The sequence below is a fragment of the Brassica napus genome, chromosome C2 (genome assembly GCF_020379485.1).
Source record: "Brassica napus cultivar Da-Ae chromosome C2, Da-Ae, whole genome shotgun sequence".
Taxonomy (NCBI): domain Eukaryota; kingdom Viridiplantae; phylum Streptophyta; class Magnoliopsida; order Brassicales; family Brassicaceae; genus Brassica; species Brassica napus.
In genome coordinates this window covers 40,086,495-40,108,943 of record NC_063445.1, presented here as the reverse complement: position 1 = coordinate 40,108,943, position 22,449 = coordinate 40,086,495, and the positions used below count along the sequence as shown (strand labels likewise).

Genomic DNA, 22,449 nt, shown 5'->3' with positions numbered 1-22,449 from the left:
CTAAGGCCAAAAGAAAGACCTTCCTCCCTAGCCCTAACCAAGAAGGCGATAAGATACCTAAGATCGTTCGGGAGGATCTGAGTAAGCGATAACCCAAGCTCCGCCAGAATCTCAAGTATCGGCTCCGGGACCGGGAAGATAAGACCACAGGTGTGAAAGAGAGAATGATAGGCTCCGCAATAACCTTCCCGTACAGCTTCGGGAGTCTCAGTTGCGCTTGCCAAATCGAGAACGACTGCGCGATCAACCCCGTACGTCTTATAAAGATCCTCGAGATCATCGATTGTAGTCATCGGACGAGGGAAATTGAACGATGAAGACATCTCAGGCTCGGTGATCGGGAAATTTTAAGAGCGGAAATAAAAAGAAAGATGCAAAAAAGATTTGAAGTGGAAACGTAAAAACTCACGTATTTATAACCATCCTAACGGCTCTATCAGTATCCCCAAGAAAGATAATGATGACCTAGGTTTTGCACTAGCGGTGGCTGATATAGCTGTTACGCGTTTTAAAATAAAGTGAAAAGAGAGAATGAAATTTCCACGCCAACCAACGGTTTTCCAAGAACCATCAAACCAAAATCGCATCGGTTATTAAACGACAAAACCCGAATTGATAACTAACCGCCCCTTTATTCTTTCCGATCAAATCAAAAGAGACTGGGGACAAATGTTGGACCGAATTTCGGTCAGTACATTAATGGGCCGCGATCAAAGATATGGACCGTAAGGAAATGAAGCCCATAGCAAACATATCGAGCTCGAAAATGAAGACTCCGAGGTCCCGGAGATCGCGGAGTAGTCTCGGAGATCGCGGAGCAGTTACGGAGATCACGAAGTCAACTTACTATAAAGAAAGGAGAAGAGACACGAAGAGGCACACGTTGAAAACCCGAGAGAGAGCTACATACATACATCGACCTTGTCTCCATCCCGATCTTAAATTCTTTCTTTACCGATCTCATTTGTATCATTCGATCTAGTTCAACTCATTGTATTCGATCTTATTCACCAATAAAGTCCATTTTTACCTAATGGAAACTGTTTACATCGTTGTGTTCTAAAGATATCGTTGCCTACATCATTTGTCTTCCCTAGATCAAACTCCCTATCACTATCAAATACTTAGCGTAGATTTTAGTTCTACAACGACCTCCACCATAAATTTAGGTTTCTAAACCTAAAGAAAGGGGTCCGAGACGTCCATAACCAGAGCTCACCAATTCTACAGCCTCCAAGGCCAGGTTTCGCACCTAGAAAACCATCTTCATCTACAGGCTTATAACCGACGAATCCCTGCGATTACTGTGAACTAGATGAAGATATATGCTCCCTGCAGCACGTCTACAACTCTACTTACTGGCTCAGGCCACGATCTCCAGCTTATCAGCAGGGTCCCTCCATGCTCACTGAAGCACCTCGACACATCATGCTCACTACAGCATATCGACAGGTCTAACATCTGTTCCGGCCATGTGCCCCCTAGAACAGATGACTCCTACCAACTACAGAGCTATGTGCTCCCAAGGCTACGTGCCCATTAGGCCATGTGCCCACTAGAGCTCCGTTCTCCCTAGGCACCATGCCTCCATTACGCTACGCACCTCCATCAGGTTCCGCGCCCATCTAGGCTCCGTGCCTCCATATACATGAACTACGAACGGGTTGATCCCTCACTGAAGGGTACATAGGCAATCCCCATTGAAGGATGCAGCTATAAACCCAAACACTTGTGGGAACCAAAATTTACACTGTCGATTTCCGTTTAAATAAGGAAAATAGGAGAACCCTAGTTTCCCAGAGGTTCTGGATATCTCCTAATACCACACGCCAAGCAATCAGAACATGAAATAAAAACGATAAAATATAAGAAATCGTGAAAAGAGCAAAAGGTTTCTTATTCCGAATTCGCGTTTGAGCGTTACAACAAGGTAAGAGCCTGGACTACGAGAGCTGTCGGGGAGATTCCTAGTTCGAAAACCCTAAGGCTGCTAAACCTAATTGAGTCACAGCTCGAATAACAAAAACGGAAAATTGCCTAAATTTCTCTAAGTGCTAAGTTTTGATGTGTATTGCGTCTGCCTTCTGCCTCTCGCGTAGGACTCCTTATATACTTGCTCTTAGGCCGGTTTGCACTTTTCCCTTTCTACCCTTAAGCCGTCATAGCTCAAAAATGGAGATATTCCATTTTTTCCGATCTTTGTGATTATCTTCGGAAAATTTACATTTATCCGCGGAAACTTTACATTTATCTTGCCTTATGAACCAAGCATAAACCGTCATAAGACTTATGGGTTTTCTGTTAAGAAATTGTAAGTGGGCTTCGAGCTGCATTTTAGGTCTCTTTGGGCCGTTCTTTGACTCAAAATGTTTATTGCGGTTTCTTTGATAAAAATGAACTTCCCGCGGTTTTTATCGTAAAGTTTGACTGATGACTTCGAGTGACGATAAAAAAGAACGGTTTAGCCATGGCTCACGGGAGATAGCATTGAAGAGTAGACGAGAATGCTTGGATTCATGTCGTATCGACGTTTTGGGAGAGTTGTTTGAAAAATTTCCCCCTTCCTCTCCACTTTTTGTTCTTCTTGTTTTCTTGAAGTTTTTCAAGATATCTAGCAAAAAGAAGATTTCGAAAAGAGGCACCTCTCGCGGTTTCTCGTCCAAAGGTGCCCATGACGAGATTCTTATACCGAAGGTCAAGTTCGTGCCTCACTTGGTAGATCCAGCCAAAAATGTGGCGTGGTGGACAGCAAGATATGGTTCGATTACTCCCCCTGTCGAGAAGTCGTTCCCCGTCATGATCCATCGTATGGTCGAAGAAGGCGCGCCGAGCAGAAGCACTAGTGACTATCTCCTGACCGTCCGGTCATTCTACCAAATTCCAGACACGGTGGAATTTTGTATTCCTCAACGTGGGGAAAGCGCTGATAATCCCCCGGAGGGTTATTTTACTTGTTACGAGTCGTTCTTAGTGCACTGCCGTTTGTGGTTTCCGATTCCTGAAGTCATCGCCGGGTGTTGGATTGCTTCGAGGTATTGATAAGCCAGCTGAATCTCATCAGTCTCCAGCATCTCATTGGCGTTGTGATCCTGAGTTATGAGCACGGTCTGTCCTTTACCACCGATCACTTTGAAGCGCTCTTTAGGCTGCAGCTTGTTTCAAAGCCGGATAATTACCGGTTGACCCCTTGGAACCACATGTCGGTGATGAAGGGATTTATCTCCAACTTTAACTCGTGGAAGAGGTTCTTCTTCTTTGTCCGTATAAGCGCTGCATCTATCGAGGAGAGTTGCATCCCGATGTTCCGGACCAGGCCGAATGACCGTCCTTTCATCAACCCGCTCTCTCCATTCCCCGAGGACACGATGATAATGAGGGATCTCCTCAGGAATGGTCCGTTTTTCTGGACTTCCTTTACGCGGAAGAGAGTTCGCAAGGGATTGAGGATCGTGCGTCCCGATTTTGAAGGGGGTTGTGGAAACGAACAGTGATTCCGAGTCCGATGGTCCTGCTCCTTAAATTGTTGATCTTGGCGATATGGAGTTTTCCATGGATGATTCTATCCTTCCAGGATGGGATCCGGACCTTGCTTATTATGATGGGAGGGGTACGAGCGAGGTTCCTATCTTAGACTTTGACGATTTCTTTGCTGGTCTACCCGCGAGTTTGGATCCTCCCTCGTCAGTGGACGAATTGGGAAGGTCGAAGGTCGTCGCGGAAGGATCTCGCATCATCAATGGGGTTAGTTTCTTTATCTTGAGAACTTCGCCGACAGATTCGTGTGTTCCCTTTATTTATCATGTTAGCCGATTTTGTAGGGTCTTAACTTGCTTGGCTCGGCCCTTGAGGCGAGCCACAGGGAGGCCATGGTTTATCGCTTCAAGGCGGAGAGAGCGGAAAAAGACCTCGCCCGTATGCAAAACGAAATTTTAGAGCGAGACTCGAAACATGCCAGGGACCATGAGAAGGCTGTTCGTCGAGCGGAAAGGGAGGGTAGGAGAGAGATCGTCGAAGTAATGAGAAGTCATGCTTCTCAGTTCGAGATTGAGTACGGAAATCTCAAGGACGCTTATTCCTTGGTGGGCGATTTTCGCGAGTGTGGGAACCGGAAATCACACCGTCGAGATTTGTTAATCGGAGGAAAGCCAAGCTAACCTAGCCTTCCTTGAAGGTCCCAGTTTTCTGCTGGCCCACGCACAACACAATCAATATGAAAGAGTCGAATGTAATAAATCGTAAAAGAGGGAAAAGAGAACAAAGAGGTCTTATTAACGAATTCCCGTTTGAGCATGAACAACATGTCTTATTTCCTAGGCCACGACAGCTGTCGGTACGTTCCCTAGTCTAGCCACCTAAGTTCTAACCTAGTCGAGTCGTAGCTCGATAGTAAAAACGAAAAAATGCCTAAATTGCTCTAAGTATTAAGTTTGCTCCCCCCTGCTCCTCGCCTTAAGCCCTCTTTATATACTCTCTCTAGGTCGGTTTGCACCTTTTCCTGGGCCGGATTCGTCGCGAGATGGGCTTTTTCATTTTTTGTTACCCTTCACGATTATCTTCGGAAACTTGACACTTATATTTTCTTGCAAATAAAAAATAGACCGTCATATCAGCCTTCAGCTCAATCATGTTCGAAAATCGTAAGTGGGCCGTTTAGCCGCGGTTCAGGCCCCTTTTGGGCCGTTTTTGGACTTAGACATTTTTACGATTTTTTCTAAGAAATTGCCATTGGATTTTCCGAAAGGATTCCAATTCCCCGTATCGTTAAGGTAACTGGTGTTCAAGCTAACCATAGCCGTTTTATACGGCAGGCAGGAATCCGTTTTGACGACCAAGTTTTTATAACTTTTCCCGAAGTCTTTCTTTGATAACCCTAAGCGAGACGAGACATGGGTATTACGTCCAAGGGCCCGGGGATTGTGTTACGGGAACTTAGACGAGGATGCACGGTTTCGGGACAGGAGGTCGGTCCTCGTCCATGGGCGAGGTGAACTCGGCGCTGGTCGTCCTCGCCCATGGGCGAGGTGACCTCGGTGCGGGTCGTCCTCGCCCATGGGCGAGGTGACCTCGGTGCGGGTCGTCCTTGCCCATGGGCGAGGTGACCTCCGTACGGGTCGTCCTCGCCCATGGGCGAGGTGACCCGTGTTGAGACGGTCGTCCTTGCTTACGATTGAGACATCACCCAGACTGATCCTCTTCTCGATGTTCCTCTGTTCGCATCCGTGAAAAACTGTATTTTACTTGATTTAACCGTTTTTCGGGAATGTCTAATTTTCAAGGATCGATCGAGAGTTGGTTTTCCGGGAACTTTCAGGCATTGATTATGTTGTGACCGGTTTTGATCCCAACAGTTAGCCCCCCAGCTAGCTAGGATCCGTGGACCTGGGTGGGAGGTCCTAGCTTGCGGTATGACTTGTTTTGATGGAATTAGACGTAATCGTTTGCCGAAAGTCCGAGAATGAATATTAACCTTTTTTCCTATATATAGGTGGAGTAAGTTTTTTCAAAGTCTTTATTAACTTCTCTTCACAAGAAAATTTCTCCAAGGTAGAAATTTCTCTTATCCTCTCTCTCTTTACCTTTGTGTCAAAGTTTTTGTCTTTACAAAAATGACTTCAAGAAAGAGATCCTCTAAGAAAAAGACTTCCCCTCAATCATCTTCTGGAAATCCTTGTACCAATGAGGAGATTGTTCCCCAAGAGAAATTCGAGGTCGATCAAGAAGAGAAGGAAGCGTACTGGGACGCTTTATGCGGTTCGATAACTCCTCCGCCCAAAGTTTTCTTCCCCACAAGACCCGCGACGCAGTTTGATCTTACCCTTCCGAGCAGGACCTCTCCCGCCTATCTTAAGACCCTTCGGGAGTTTTACATAGTCCCGAGCGGGGTTGTGTTTCGAGTCCTGGTGCATGGGGTGAGTGCAGATGATCCCCCGGAGGGATTCTTGACATGCTACGAAGCTTTCCTGACATGTTGTCGCATGTGGTTCCCGATTCCTGAGGCCATCGTCTACGCACTCGACCATTTTGAGCTGTCGATCAGTCAGATAAACGTTGCGGCGTTGCAGAACTTTCTTGGTGTGTTGATCCTGAGCTACGAGCTCGGAATGGACCTCAGCCCCAACGACTTTGAAGGTCTATGGTCGACACGAATGACCTCGATTGACTACTCATATCGTATGGCTCCTAAGAGACATATGTCGATAATCCAGGGGCATACTTCAAATGCCAAGGGATGGTTCGAGCGTTTTTTCTATGTTCGAATTGATGGTGCATCCGTCGAGGAGAACTGTCTCCCCTTGTTCCGTGGCAAATGGAACTTTCATCGTTGTACGATGGTTGGAAATTTGGTTCGTATAGATACTCGGAGGTATGTAACGCATTTTTTTTTTGCAGCAAACAGTATCCTCCCCGCGATCCCCAGGGACCTGTTTGCTAAGCTCGATCTTCTCCGCAACGGTCCGTTCTTTTGGGATTCCTTCACCCTAGACAGGATCCGGAATGCAGTGGCGCTCTACCGATCGCGTGGCATCTTCCGACCTTTACATGCATCGGATATGGATGAGCCACACCCCGGCGCTTTTCCCTATCATAGGGAGAGTGTTAGGACTCGAAAGGACAAGAAAATCGCTCTCGAAGACAGAAACTTTGTCTCTGAAGATCTTCTGCTACCCGGATGGAACCCGGGTTTCACCCCGGGTGATGGGAGTGGAACCAGCGAGGCTCCCCTTCCAAATGACTTCTTTACCAACCTTCCTCCCGGTTTTACTACTCCAGCGTCACTGGATGAAGCGTCAAGGAGAGAAGCGGTCGCGGAAGGTTCTCGGTTGATCAACGAGGTTTAGTCTCTGAAAAATTATTATTTTGGCGAGTCTTCGTTTGTCTCTTCCATGTTTGACCCTTGATTCGTGTAGGGAATGCGGGTCGTTAATTCAACGCTTGACGAAAGTAACAGAGAGGCGCGTCTTTCGCACTTCAAGGCCGAAGTGATCGAGAGGAAGTTCATCCGTTTTCAGAACGAGGTTGCGGAAGGAGAGCGCAGACAGGCTGAGTCCCATTCCCGAGCTCTCATTCGTGCGAAGAGGAAAGGTAGGAGGGCGATTGCTGCTGAGTTAGCGAGGAGAGCTACATTGTTTGATGCTGAGTTCAGGAGTTTCAAGGACGCTCAAGACTACGTGGGTGACTTCCGCGAATGCCGCGGTACGGTTGGTACCCTTTGGAAGTCGCAGAACCCTTATTTCTCTTTTCTCTTCGAGGTTGCTGAGAAGTCGGGCCTCATGGATGGGTGCGCCCAGGCCGAGTCGATGGTTCCTCCAATCGAGGGGAGGATCCGAGAGCTTTGGGAACCCATCGAGGTTTCGGAGGACACGACGGAAGCGGGAGGCGATGCTGCGGACGAGGGAGGAAAAGTGGATCAGCTTGCAGACTCATTTGGAACCTCGATTTCCGGGTATCTTGACCTTGATCTCTGAAGGTCGTCGGGATTGTTTTCCCTTTTCCTTTATCTCAAGATTTCCTGTAGTGTTTTAGGCCGAGTGTGGCCATTCGTTATTTGAGTGTGCTATGGCCTTCCAAGGTCATTTGACTATATATATAACGAATGTCCTTTTGGCATTCTATGGGTTTTAGTTTATACTTCTGCCAAGTGTCGAGGGAAAGACCCGAGTAGTCACTTCGTATCTAAACTCTTAATATTTTGTTCCATTCATTTGCTCTTTCGAGGGTATTCGAAAGCGTTTAGGAGTTTTACGAAGTTTCGTGAGCGTTTTAGATGTGGACGATGAGATATGTTTTAAGATCTCGTATCAGTTTCGATATCATGCATTGAGATGTTAATGGACCAGTAGGACTGGGTTTTGGGCAAGACCTAGGTTTACTTTCGGCTCTAAGGCTATGCAACGACTAATCGGCTTTCGATTTGTGGCGATTTCTACGTGATTCTTTCTGATTAAAGTCTGCGACTGGGCGCTGCTTATATGACTTGTGTGGGAATAATCGAACACTCTCCAGAGAACGTCTGGTGTGCTGACCAAAATTTCAGATTTTCTTGTATAGTGCGCTATGGTATCCTTGTCGGATGTAAGAGAACCTTTATTTTTTATGAAAGGTTTGACTACTAGTTCGTTTTTAGAGAACATTTTGGACTTGTCCATCGGGGCCAATCGACAGGCATTTTGTATTTTAGAGTCACAGATGGACTGTGTATTTGGATAATATCTTTCGAGAAATATTTGCGACATCTCGCTTTCTCGAAGATATGTCTGTTTCTGTGAGATGGCTACGATCTTCATTTTTATAGAAGATGCGTTTTTCCGGTCTTGCTTGACCATGAGTATGTGTGAATTATGTAGGATTATGTAGGAATTAGTTTTCGTCCAAGGACTGCTTGGACGGTATGCCCTTATCTTGGGTGTTTCTTAGGCCAACCTTAGATTACTGTGACTTATTGCAAGTGAATCGTAAGATCAGAAGAAAGTAGAATTTATTGAAAAAGTTTGGAAAATATCGAGTACATTCATGGATATTTCAGACTTTGTGGGAGTATACGTACCCACCCCCCTGTTGGGGTCAAAATCGGTCACGACGAAATCAATGTCTGAAAGTCCGTAAAAGAAAACGAAAAAAACCTTCTTCGACGAATAATCTTTCGAAATAGATTCTTTCTTACGAAAAGCTTTGCAGAGGAAACGCGAGTCATCAGACAAAAGCTCGAAAAGGGTCTCTACGCAGCGACCGAACGCGTGTTCCGCTCGGGCAATACGTAACGACCGAGCTCGAGCCAAAGTTCGATCGCTATGTAGCGATCGAGCTCTTCCGAAACGTCGATACGACATTAGTCCATGCATTCTCGTCTACCCATCGATGCTATCTCCCGAAGACCGTAGCGAACCCATTTCACGTTACCCGCCATTCTAATTTATCGATCATACTTACCATAAAAACCGCGGAAAGTTCGTTCTTTACCGAAAGACGCCGTAATAAACGCTTCGAGTCAGAAGACGGCCCAAAAAGACCTAAGACATGACTCGAGGCCCGATTTACGATTTCTTAACCAACAGTTCGTGAGCCGCATAGCGGATTACGCTTGGTTCGCAAGGAAAGATAAATGTCAAGTTTCCGCGGATAAATACGAAATTTTGAAGATAATTACGAAGATCGGAAAAAATGAAATATCTCCATTTTTACGCTATGGCGACTTATGGGCAGAAGAGGAAAAGCGTAAACCGACCTTGGAGCCAGTATATAAGGAGTCCTAGGCGAGAGGCATGGAAGGAGACTTTTTTAGAGCAAACTTAGCACTTAGAGTAATTAGACAACTTTCCATTTTTGTTATTTCGAGCTGCGGCTCAACTAGGTTTTGCAGTCTTAGGTTGTTAGAACTAGGAATCTCGCCGACAGCTGTCGTAGCCATGGCTTCTACCTTGTTGTAACGCTCATACGCGGATTCGGAATAAAATTCCTTTTGCTCTCTTTTACGATTTCTTATACTTTATCATTGTCATTATTGTGTTCTGATTGCTTGGCGTGTGGTATTAACAGATATCCGGGACCTCTGGGAAACTAGGGTTTTCCTAGTTTCCTTATTTAAACGGAAATCGACAGTGTGAATTTTAGTTCCCACAGTTTGGCGCTAGAAGGAGGGGGGGGGGAGGTACAGATCAATCTAATTCTCAGCCACTTGATCAAAACAATGTCTGGAAACACGAAAGACAAAATCGCAGTTCGCAACAACGCTGGTAAGACAACCCCAGCCGCCACTGCGCCTATGGCCAACGATTACGCCAACAGGAAGTGCTACGAAACGAGCTTGCGATTTCTCTGTCTAAACATAAAGGAAAATGATAAATTTTATCAAATCCCGTAAGTTTGGCTCATTTCCGAGCTAAAGAAGTTTCAATGCGTAAGGGTTTTACCAAAACACGTTTTCCGAAAACTTTTTGGAAGGGTAAAACTTGTCTCCCAAAAACTGCAGAAAACCCCTAGGTTAATCGCGGAAAAAGGAATCGCAGCAAATCGATTACACAGCTCAGTCGCTACGTGGCGAACGAGCTCTAGCCAAGCTAGGTCGCTACGTAGCTACCGAGCACGCACAAGGCTCGGTTCGTACGTAGCGACCGAGAACGCAAACAGCTCGGTCGCTACGTAGCGACCGAGCACGCACACAGCTTGGTCGCTACGTAGCGACCGAGCACGCACACAGCTCGGTCGCTACGTAGCGACCGAGCACGCACACAGCTCGGTCGCTATGTAGTGATCGAGCCTTAACACACCTTGGTCGCTACGTAGCGATAGAGAACGCACACAGCTCGTAGCGACCGAACACGCACAGGGCTCGGTCGCTACGTAGCGACCGAGCTCAAGCCAACTCTACACTCGCTATGTAGCGACCTGCAAGGCCTCAGAAAGGTCCTCCTTTGCGTTCTCGTTTGAATCCTCATCGAAACGCTTTTTGTTTCGTCTCAATCGGAGTTTCCGTTGAGATTTTACGACGAAAACAAGTAAGACTCGTCTAAACTCCTTCGCTTGCTCCTACTCGCCCTTACCTCCATCTTTTTGTTCTCCTTCAAATCTCGATCGAAAGGTCTCTTGTTTCGGCTCGATTGGAGTTACCATTGAAACTTTACGATAAAAAAAAAAACCCCGCAAAGACTTGTTTTCTCGCTTGGATTCAGATTAATCGTATAAAACAGCAACGGTTAACTTAACACCTTAGCCGCCTCAACTATACGATTACGTTGAACCTTTTTATAAACTATTTATAAAAATTGACGTCGTATCTAAGGAGAAGATAACAGCCAAGTTCGGAAGATAAATGTCAAGTTTGAAGGATAAAGACCAATATCGAAAATGGCGAACATATAGGAGAAAAGGAAGGGGAAATAAGCAAGCAAAACTAAGAAGAGACAAAACTGCGTCTTCGAGAAAACTAAGATATTTCCGACTTGAAAGTTTTGAAATCAGACTTGGAATTTTCGTAGGAAATTACTAAGAAATAAAAACGCCTTTGGGACTGCCATAGAACTTCAGGGAACGTAAAACCTAGGTGGATAGTCTAGCGAACTAAGTCTTAGGCGATTTTTCTTGTCTCGATATATCGTTCCATAACTGTTCAGCCAGATCTTGCAAACCGATCTAAACTCTCCGAAAATTGAGAAACGATCGCCACGCAGATCAAGCTCGCTTCCTAAAGAGAGAAATAATGAGAGACATGAACGTCATCTTAAAACCGATTCGTTTCTAGCAATTTTCTCGGAACCGACATATTCCAAGTCGTCAAAGTGGAAACAAACCAAATCACAGTCCAAGCATCGTCTTTAAATCGTCCAGGATTATTGATCATTTCAAACCTTAGAAGAAGAAACGTACACAACCCTTCAAAGTATCGGTTCAACTGTTCTCTTTCGTAAAAAAAAAGGGGAGTAGGTACGTATACTATACTCGTATACTCACAAACTTTAAAAACTTTTGCAAATCGTCAAGAAAACGATTTTGTCAAAGCAAATCGTCTCAAATAGGCAAACGACAATCTAAAATTCGTCTAAACGCTAGCAACATATCGAGACGATCATGAAGATAATCTCAAAGACTATACATCATTTCTTGTCGCAATCATACGTACACAAAACATATACCAATATCAAACTAAAACTCGACGATTAGCCAAAGTATTGAAGCCCTTTCCTGTTTTAGAAAGCCAGTTTCGTTTAAAAATTTCTACAAGAAATCTTCAATCACCAAAGCATTTCTTTCAGTTTCCGTTGTACCAAGTGAGTCACGGAAAAGCATCGAAAACATTTGTGACGAAGAAAACTCGAGAATAGATGTAGCATCGTGCACAAAGAGATGCTTTCCTCCCGATGGTGGCTAGATCCACCTCTGGTAGACCAATTTGTTCAAGAAACGAATGTGTCATGAAAATCCTTTCATAAAACCTATGAAAAACGTTCTGCGACTAGATCATAATGAAACAAACTTCGGTAACACTCCATGAGTAACTCCAAGCAACTTTCGCCTAGGATCGAAATCATAGCAGAAACGTTTCTCGCGAAACCCACAGAAACAACGCTACTTTAACATATGTTTACATATCACCGATCTACAACCTTCGTAAAACCGGTCCCCGTTACTTATGCGAAAAATCCTTCGTACAATGAGACCAAGTCTTACGAAGAAACTTTCTAAAGTTAACATAAAAGGCTTCATGAAGAACAATACGGCTCGCTGGCTTCTTCTTTTCTTTTCCCTCGGTCACATCCGAGAAGGCAGTCGTCCCGCCACTGACTCCACACTGGTTATGTAGCAAACCTCTTGGGCTTCGTCTTCCTCAAGCAAAAAAGATTTGATTTTCATAAGACTATAGGTCACATTGTATGTAATATACGTCGTATAACTAAAACCTAGAGCGGAGAATCGTTTTCTACGACTATCGGCCATATTAGCATGGATAACCCTGGCAAACTTGGCCTATCAATCTCAACAAGCTCTCTTTGGCCCTCGGTCAATTACGCCTTCCACTAAAGGTCCAAACTAATTTTTGCCATCCCCTTTAAGGACGATCATAAACTAACATGACCTTAAATGTTAAAGTACCATGGTCTAATCCTTGACCTACAACATCCTTGGCTATCTGAGTGAACACATCCCTCACGCCAAGCCAAACTATTTGAGAAACCATAGCTCCATCACTTAACGGCTAAACGACAATCTACGATTTGTCTAAAAACATCGTGTGACTATTAAGAGAATAATTATCGTATAGTCTACAGTCGGAAGTCATATGATAAATTCTTCGAAACGAAACTCAGTCCTAACAACCAAATGGTTAAAGGAAGATCTAAACTTTTCGAAAATTGACCGAGTTCCGCACGCTCCACAATTCAATTTAAGCCCGCAATGTTTTACCCATAATACGCGGCATGTAAGGAAAAATTCGTAACAAAGCTTCTAGGGCTATACAAAACATCCTCAAAAATGCACGAAATAGATCTCGGAAAGCCAACACTTCACAAAGACTATGAAGGAAAACTCTTCTTCCCATGGAAAAATTTACGCGACACCTCAGTCCTAATTCCTCGATCGCAAATCAAATTATTAGCATCCAAACAGGAACAACAATTTTGGCTGCGAACATCCGTAGTCAAACAAGAATGTCTCTCAAACGCAGGGCTAAGACTAAACCCTTGCAACATCGCAAAACATCTTCAAGCCCGCGAACATTTCAAGCACAAAACGCGGCATACGAAAGAATAAAAAATCTTCAGCCTCGCGAGACGTCGCAGACACCTGAAGATTTGTTCTTTGACGAAATTTCCTTCCTCGATAAAAACACTTTCTTGGAAGACCAGACAGTCATACGCACTAACATCTTCTCAAAACATATCCTTCGCGAAGACTCGAAATGGTATTTTTTAACATTAAGTTTGTTGCTGATCACAACGAACTCTTAACTTCCTAAACAGACTTAGCCATCTCTTGGAGATGACTCTCGTACATCCGACAAAAGGATAATAGCGCTATATAAGAAACCCAAAATTTTTGGTCAGCACTTCCACGAGGCTTAAAAATTGTCCTTGGAGAGATGCTCGGTTCCAACCATACAAGTCGTATAAGCCGAGAACCTATCGCAGACTTTAAATCGGTATGAAATCAGAATGTAACTGAAACGGGATACGTAAGTCGAACTAGTCATCGCACCCTCTAAAACCAGGAGTAAACCTAGGTCTTGCCCTAAACCCAACGCACTGGTCTCTAACATCTCTAGGCATAGTATCAAAAACCTTGATACGAGATCCCAAAATTTGTTTCTTGGCCAATATTCGAGCGTCTTCAGAAATCCCGCAAGATTTACACACTGCAGAAAACTCTCAAAACAGATCACGGATATAGCAGTTCACAGAGAGTTAGATTACGAGATGACTACTCGTAATCTTCCTTCTACACCCATATAAAATGCCATCGGCAGCAACAGGCCTGATAACCGCTACATAAAAACAAGACCGTAAAGGTCTCGCTGGAAAACAAGTCATAAGAACCTTAACTCCAAGACGAACTACGAAAGGCTTGATCCCTTCAACAAGGGTACGTAGGCAGCCGTCATAAGGTGCAGCCCCAATCTTATCGCGTTCTACTCTTAGAAGAGCGAGAAGACCACTTACCACGAACCTTTTCGACCATTAATTCCGCCTAACTCACCTAACTTGCCAAGCCACTCGCTAAAACCTCATGCTAGAAGCTCATGGTTCTAACGAGCTGGGGGGCTAACTGTTGGGGTCAAAATCGGTCACGATGAAATCAATGTCTGAAAGTCCTTAAAAGAAAACGAAAAAAACCTTCTTCGACGAATATCTTTCGAAATAGATTCTTCCTTACGAAAAGCTTTGCGGAGGAAACGCCAGTCATCAGACAAAAGCTCGAAAAGGGTCGCTACGCAGCGACTGAACGCGTGTTCCGCTTGGTCGCTACGTCGCTAAGTCAAAGATTTTCGTCACCTCTTTAGCCATCACTGGGAGTTTGATTGATCCGAGGGTCATTGACGTTGCACCTGAGAAACCGGTGACAGGTTTTGGTTCCGGGACGACTTCTCCGATTTCAATGTTCATCCTCCAGAGGGTATCGCGGAAGATGACATTGACTGTGCTTTCCTTGTCCATAAGGATCCTTCCCACTTCCAGGTATCAGATTACCTGATTGATAACCAATGGGTCGCAGTGAGGTTTGTCGATTCCGATGGTTTCCCGCTCTTCGAAGATGATCGTATCGTTAGGGGCATCGTCGGTTGGGGACCGAGCCAGCCAGCTTGAACTCGTCTCATCTCTCCGTCCATAAGCTTTGATCGACGAGACCGAATCGCGATAGAATTGCGATCCCCCGATGATCATGCTCACCCTTCGACGGTTTCTGTCGTTTCCTCGGTCATCCTGCCTCCTTCCACGTTTCTCGCCCGACTGATTTTTGCGGGTGTCATTTTCGGGAGACTCTTTATCAGTTTTGGGAGACTCTTTATCAGTTTTGGGAGGGCGATCGAAATCCAGGAGGAGGTCTTTTATGCCTTTGACCTTCGAAATTTCGCCGGCGAAGAGCTTTGCAGCAATCCTAGCGCCGAGAACCTTGCAGTTCATAGTGGAATGACCTCTGGTCTGGTGGAACTCGCAGTAGGAATTATACTTGAACTGGTTCTTGGTCCAGATATTTCCAGAAGTCTTTCCCTGTTTGGAGTTGTTAGCATAATTATGCTCGCCCTGGAGATCTTCTCCCTCGTGGTGGACATACCTGTCGTTACGAGGGGTTTTCCTTCTCGCGGACGTCTTCTGCGGGTTGTACTTCTGGGAGAGGACTTTCATCTCTTTTTCCATCATGATGAATTATGTTGCCTTGTGAAGAGCGTCCCGGATAGTTCACGGTTTTTCAAGGGATATCCATTGCCGGAGTTTGACCTGTACCTGAGAGTTTTCCGCAAAGCGTCGAGTGCCACTTTGTCGCTAATTCCAGTGACTCTTGCCATTACCAGCTTGAACCTGTTCACGAATTCGCGGAGTGGTTCGTCTTCTTTTTGAGATAGACTCCAAAGGTCGACGTCTGAGGTTTCCCTGTCCATGAACATGGAATACTGTTTGAGAAACTCCGAGGTGAGCTGATGAAAACTTCCGATGGAGTTTCGTTTCAGACGAGAAAACCATTCGAGCGCGGCTCCTTTGAGGTTTTCGACAAAGAGGAGGCAGTAGACAGCGTCTGGTTCGCGTTCCTTGAGTTTGCACCTTCCCATCGCGATCTGGAAAGACTGCAGATGCGCCTTTGGGTCGGTGGTGCCATCGTAGACGGGAATTTTGATCTTCCCAGGATCTGAGATGTTAGTTTCCGTGATCCGGGCAGTGAAAGGAGTTTTCCGCGCTTCCTCGAGAAGTCTGTTGATCTCGGGTGCAGCGCTTGTCGCGTGGTGAATCTACGACTTTACCGCCTTGACTTTTGCTGCAGTTTTTGCGATGTACTCGCGGAGATCATGGATCTCATCAGGATTTTTAGCAGCCTTGCGAGCTTGTTGGCGTTGGCTGCGGTGGATCCGAGCCTGATTTTCGGCCAGTTCTTCCTGCTCTACCCTATACAGGTTTTCTTCTTCATCCGTCATGGGCTTTTCGAACGACGCGTCCTGCCGAGCGGCTTGGCTTCGCGTTCTTCTCGGATGGACGTCGGGACCTTCGTCCGAGTGATCGAAATGGTCGCTTACGTCCAGATCGATCCGCTTGAAATCGCCTCCTTCGTTGCTCCCGGCAGGAGGTGGAAGGTTCTCCGGGGTATGTTGTGCGCCTGTTTCGTCAGGGTTCTGACCTGAAGAATCCTTGTCTGCCCGTTTGGCTCGATCTCTCGGAGTCACGAAATCGAGTATTCTGCTGCTGCGGGCTCTTGTGGCCCCGTGCGGGTTTTTACTCTTGGCCTTCGCCGTTAAGGTTTCCACCTGTTTTGCGAGAGAGGCCACAAGCTTTCCATGTTCGTCCAACTTTTTCTGAGCGGAGGCAAACATTTCTTTCATCTGGTCCAGTATCGCGGCGTTCGTAGTGACCGTGGATATGTTTCCAGCTGGAGTTCTTTCAGCGTTGGCATTGACGAAAGTCCCGTCGTGCGTTTGCTTGTCTTTATCAGCGTCGATCGTCATACCTGACTGAGCTGTCGTGGTTGCGTGAGAGATAGATCCGTACCCCCTCCTTCTAGCGCCAAACTGTGGGAACCAAAATTCACAACGTCGAAATTTGTTAATCGGAGGAAAGCCAAGCTAACCTAGCATTCCCTGAAGGTCCCGGTTATCTGCTGGGCCACGCACAACACATGAAAGAGTCGAAAGTAATAAATCGTAAAAGAGCGAAAAGAGAACAAAATGGTCTTATTTCCGAATTCGCGTTTGAGCGTGAACAACAGGTAAGATCCTAGGCAACGAGACCTGTCGGTACGTTCGCTAGTCTGGCCACCTAAGTTCTAACCTAGTCGAGTCGCAGCTCGATAGTAAAAATGGAAAAATGCCTAAATTGCTCTAAGTATTAAGTTTGCTCTGAGAAAGCTTCCCCTGCTCCTCGCCTTAAGCCCTCCTTATATACTCTCTCTAGGTCGGTTTGCACCTTTTCATGGGCCGGATTCGTCGCGAGATGGGCTTTTCCATTTTTTGTCACTCTTCATGATTATCTTCGGATACTTAACATTTATCTTTTCCAGCGAATTAAAAAATAGACCGTCATAACAGCCTTGGGCTCAATCCTGTTCGAAAATCGTAAGTGGGCCGTTTAGCCGCGGTTCAGGCCCCTTTTGGGCCGTTTTGGGACTTAGACATTTTTCTGATTTTTCCTAAGAAACAGCAGTCAGTTTTTCCAAAAGGATTCTAATTCCCCGTATAGTTAAGGCAACTGGTGTTCAAGCTAACCATGGCCTTTTTATACGGTAGGCAGGAATCCTTTTCGACGACCAAGTTTTTATAACTTTTCCCGAAGTCTTTCTTTGATAATCCTAAGCGGACGAGACATGGGTATTGCGTCCAAGGGCCTGAGGATTGTGTTATGGGAACTTAGGCAGGGATGAACGGTTTCGGGACAGGAGGTCGGTCCTCGCCCATGGGCAAGGTGACCTCGGTGCGGGTCGTCCTCGCCCATGGGCGAGGTGACCTCGGTGTGGGTCTTCCTCGCCCATGGGCGAGGTAACCTCAGCACGGGTCGTCCTCACCCATGAGAGAGGTGACCTCGGTGCGGGTCGTTCTCGCCCATGGGTGAGGTGACCTTTGTGCGTGTCATCCTCGCCCATGGGCGAGGTGACCTCGGTTTTGGTCGTCCTCTCCCATGGGCGAGGTGACCTCGGTGCGGGTTGTCCTCGCCCATGGGAAAGGTGACCCGTGTTGAGACGGTCGTCGCCCTAGGGCGAGGTGGTCGGTCCTTCCTCATCCAGACTGATCCTCTTCTCGACGTTCCTCGGTTCGCATCCGCGAAAAACTGTCTTTTACTTGATTTAACCGTTTTCCGGGAATGTCTAATTTTCAAGGATCGATCGAGAGTTGGTTTTCCGTGTACTTTCAGGCATTGTTTCTGTCGTGAGCGGTTTTCACCCCAACAGCGAGTGCCACGGCTCGGTTGGTACCCTTTGGAAGACGCAGGCGGACGACTTCGTTTTCGAGGAGGAGATGAGGGACATGAAAGATGGCATGAAGGACCATGCCCATGCTGAGGTGCTTATTCCCCCGATCGACGGGAGGATCCAGTGATTCTGGGATCCCATCCCGGTTTCTCCCGTTACGGAGGAGGTCGCAACTGAGGTTGCTGGTGACGATGAGGAGGTGAACTACCCCGCGGATGCATTCAGAGCTTCCTTGTCCGGGAATTTTAACTTTTGATCTGTGAGAGGTGAAGTGAGCGTAAGAGGTTTTTCCCTTATGTTGTATTTGTGGCCGACTGTGGCTTTTGTTTATCTATGTCTGGCCGAGTGTGGCCTTTATTCCGAGACTTTGTGTGGGCCCGTTTGGCCGCTTTTATCTTTATCGGGACTGGCCGTTGGTGGCTTTGAATCCCTACCGTTATGCAGTTTTATATGATGAATATTTATCGACGTACCTTGTTCTGAGTATGTGAAGTAAATATGAGTTGTCGTCTCATATTTACTTCTAACGAGACGTTCAATCTGATGGTTTGCTTGAGATGAATTTTCGTAATAGATGCTTGTTTACTTTCACGAAGTTTTCGCGAACGTTAGGATATGTACGGAGAGACATGGTTTAGGATTTCGTATCATTTTTAGATATCATGTCTAGAGATGTTAGAGACCAGTGTGCTGGGTTTAGGGCAAGACCTAGGTTTACTTTTGGTTTTAAGGTTTAATGCGGTGACTAGCCGGCTATCGATTTTTCTGTTTGCGATTTTAACCTGACTCGTACCGGTTTAAAGCCCACGATAGGTTTTCGGGTTATACGACTTGTATGGCACGAATGGAGCATCTCTCTAGAGACAATTTTTAAGCCAACTGGAAGTGCTGGACCACTCTCCCCCCCATTTTAAAGAGGGGGATAGCTGAACTCGTCTTTTGACGGGCTGCCTACGTACCTCTTTCGACGATCAAGCCATCTCGTAGTTATGTTTTATGCCGCGAGTGTTCTTACTAGGCGGTTATTGCTGTGCTGACCACCTTAATCGCGGAGACTGTGGCAGGGTCGACATTTTTGTCCGGGTTCTCCTATTGAGTCATAGTGTTGACTTCGGAATTGCGCTGAGTTTCGATACCCGAAGCGTTTGCTTCAGCAGACGATGTCGAATCATCTTTCTTTGAAGTATTTTCGGCCAAAGGCTGAGCTAACTTTGCGCGTTTGCGAGTTGCCATTGCGGCAGTCGTGTTTTGCCTTAACTTATGCTCTGTGAGAAAGCAAAGCCGCGACTGTTAAGCCATGGCGTTAAGCCATGGGGTTCCCATGATCACGTTGTAGATGGCGGGATGATCGACCAAGGCGAAATCGACGATTTTCGTGATTTCCTTGGCCATGACTGGTAGCTGGATCTATCCGAGAGTCATCGATACTTCGCCTGAAAAACCCGTCAGCGGTTTTGGCATTGGGGTAACTTCCCCGAGTTTGATGTTCATCCGTTTGAGAGTGTCACGGAAGTTAACATTTACCTTGCTTTCTGTGGCGATGAGGACTCTCCCGACTTCCAGATCTCGTATGACAAGATCTATGACGAGTCGATTGCAGTGAGGTTGATCGATCCCGCCGGCTTCGTCTCTCGTGAGAGTTATTGAGTTGTTTTGACCATCTCGGGGAGGAGACCACGTAGGCCAGTTTGCACTTGATTCGGCCTTTCGCTGGTAAGCCTTGATGGCTGAGACCATGTCGTTGCAGTACTGCGATCCTCTGATGTTCATGTTGAATCTGCGATGATTGTTATCGTTTCCTTTGTCGTCTGGTCTTCCTCCGCGTTTATCCCTGGATTGGTTTCTTTGAGGGGAGTTCTCCGCGGACGGATTCCTGTCCGTCTTCGGAGGGTGATCGGTCTCGAGGATGAGATCTTTTACGCTAGTTACTTCGGAGAGCTCTCCAGCTAGTAGCTTTGCGGCCAATCTCGCTCCTAGGACTTTGCAGTTAGTTATGGAGTGTCCTCAGGTCTGGTGGAACTCGCAGAAGGAGTTTTCGCCGTATCCATGATTGCGAGCCCATGTATTTCCCGTGGTTCGGCTATGATCCGAATTGATCACGTAGTTATGCGCCCCCTGGAATTATTCCCCCTCGTGATGGACAGACTTGCCATTACGAGAGCTTTTCCATTTTGTCTTTTGGTCTACATCCTTCAAGGGCGGCTTTGTCGATTTATGCTTTTGCGACAAATCTTTTGTTTCCCCTTCGATTAAGATGTAGTCCATTGCTTTGTGGAGGGCGTCTTGGATCGTCCGCGGTTTGTTGAGAGCTATCCACTTTCGGAATTTTGACTTATACCAGAGTGTTTTTCTGAGTACGTCTATGGCCACCTTGTCACTTATCCCGCTAATCCTTGACATAACCAGCTTGAAACGGCTTATGAACTCGCGGAGGGGTTCATCTTCCCCTTGGGACATGCTCCAGAGGTCGACATCGGATATTAATCTATCTATGAACATAGAGTAGTGTTTGAGAAATTCCAATGCGAGCTGGCGGAAGCTTCCAAGAGCTGCTCCTTCCCGGTTTTCAACGAACAGACGGCAGTAGCCGGCATCTTTTTCGCTATCCTTCAGTCTGCCCTTCCCATCGTGATGTGAAAAGCCTGAAGATGAGCTTTAGGATCGGTCGTACCATTGTACTTTGGTACTTTGATTTTTCCCAGGTCAGATACCCTCGTATCAGAGATGCGAGTGGTGAAAGGTGTTTTCCGAGTTCCCTCGAGTAGTCTATCGATCTCTGGGGCGGCACTGGTAGCGTGATGGATCTGGGATTTCACGGCCCTTACTTCCGCATCAGTTTTGGTTATGTAGTCGTGCAGGTCGCGTATGTCTGATTTCTCGCTAGTAGAGTTCCGAGCTTGTCGGCGTTTGCTGCGAGTAATCTTGGCCTATTTTCCGGCCAGCTCCTCCTGTTCGATCCAGTAGAGGTTTTCCTCCTCTTCTGTCATTGGTTTATCGAACGGGGAGCTTTCCCGAGCCGATCGGCTTCTGGTTCTTCATGGATGTTTGTCAGCGTCCTCCTCAGTATCGTTGGAGACGTTGCTGGGATCCAAGTCGACATGCTCGACTTCATTGGCCTCCGTGTCCTTAGCAGCAGGTGGAGGACTCCCTGAGTTCTGTTTCTCGGCAGGGGATGTTTCGCTGGGGTTCTGTCCCGAAGGACGTTCCAGCGATTTTCCGGGCCTGTCGTGTGGAGTTGTGAAGTCGAGTCTTTTCCCGCGAACCTTCGTAGTTCCACGGGGACGGATTGCTTGAGTCCTTGCCGTTAAGGTTTGGACTTGTTTGGTCAAGGTGTTAACAAGCTTATCCTGTTCCTCTGACCTTTTTTCAAAGGTGGCGAACATCTTTTTAAACTCCTCGAGCGTTGCGGCGTTGGCTGGTGCGTTGGCCGCGGAGACATCCGCTGCTGGAGTGTGGAGATTGGTGTCGCTTCCTCCGTTGAGAGGAGTTTGCATGTTATCCGCGTCGTCAGTTGACATGTCTGGTTGAGCATGTTGTGGCTGAGAGTTAGATTGATCTGTACCCCCCCTCCTTCTAGCGCCAATCTCTGGGAACCGAAATTCACACTGTCGATTCCCATTTAAATAAGGAAAGTAGGAGAACCCTAGTTTCCCAGAGGTCCCGGATATCTGCTAATACCACACGCCAAGCGATCAGAAGACGAAATAAAAACGATTAAGTATAAGAAATCGTGAAAAGAGAAAAAGGTGTCTTATTCCGAATTCGCGTTTGAGCGTTACAACAAGGTAAGAGCCTGGGCTACGAGAGTCGCAGCTCGAATAACAAAAAAGAAAAATTGCCTAAATTGCCATAAGTGCTAAGTTTTGCTGTGTATTGCGTCTCCCTTCTGCCCCTCGCCTAGGACTCCTTACATACTTTCTCTTAGGTCGGTTTGCGCTTTTCCCTTTCTATCCCTAAGCCGTCATAGCTCAAAAATGGAGATATTCCGTTATATTTGGAAATTTTACATTTATCCGCGGAAACTTGACATTTATTTTGCCTTATGAACCAAGCATAAACCGTCATAAGGCTTATGGGTTTTCGGTTAAGAAATCGTAAGTGGGCTTCGAGCTGCGTTTTAGGTCTCTTTGGGCCATTTTTTGACACAAAACGTTTATTACAGTTTCTTTGATAAAAATGAACTTCACGCAGTTTTTATCGTAAAGTTTGACTGATGACTTCGAGTGACGATAAAGAGAGAACGGTTTAGCCATGGCTCACGGGAGATAGCATGAAGAGTATACGAGAATGCATGGATTCATGTCGTATCGACGTTTTGGGAGAGTTCGGTCGCTACGTAGCGACAGAGCC

At 46.3% G+C, this 22,449-nt stretch overlaps 3 protein-coding genes across 3 annotated transcripts; 1 reads left to right on the top strand and 2 right to left on the bottom strand.

Annotated features, from left to right (window-relative positions):
• Positions 1-5,606: 5,606 nt before the first annotated feature.
• Positions 5,607-7,466, top strand: LOC125582393 (uncharacterized protein At3g60930, chloroplastic-like). The gene is made up of 2 exons (XM_048749069.1): positions 5,607-6,833; positions 6,909-7,466. The coding sequence occupies exons 1-2, from the start codon at positions 5,607-5,609 to the stop codon at positions 7,464-7,466; spliced, it is 1,785 nt and encodes a 594-aa protein (XP_048605026.1).
• Positions 7,467-14,453: 6,987 nt separating this feature from the next.
• Positions 14,454-15,335, bottom strand: LOC125582392. Its single transcript, XM_048749068.1, has 2 exons — positions 14,679-15,335; positions 14,454-14,636 (listed from the first exon to the last, which is right to left on the bottom strand). Exons 1-2 carry the CDS (start codon positions 15,333-15,335, stop codon positions 14,454-14,456), a joined length of 840 nt encoding a protein of 279 aa, XP_048605025.1.
• A 3,853-nt stretch (positions 15,336-19,188) lies between these two features.
• On the bottom strand, positions 19,189-20,556 carry LOC125582391. The gene is made up of 3 exons (XM_048749067.1): positions 20,250-20,556; positions 19,624-20,072; positions 19,189-19,386 (listed from the first exon to the last, which is right to left on the bottom strand). The coding sequence occupies exons 1-3, from the start codon at positions 20,554-20,556 to the stop codon at positions 19,189-19,191; spliced, it is 954 nt and encodes a 317-aa protein (XP_048605024.1).
• Between the last annotated feature and the right edge of the window lie 1,893 nt (positions 20,557-22,449).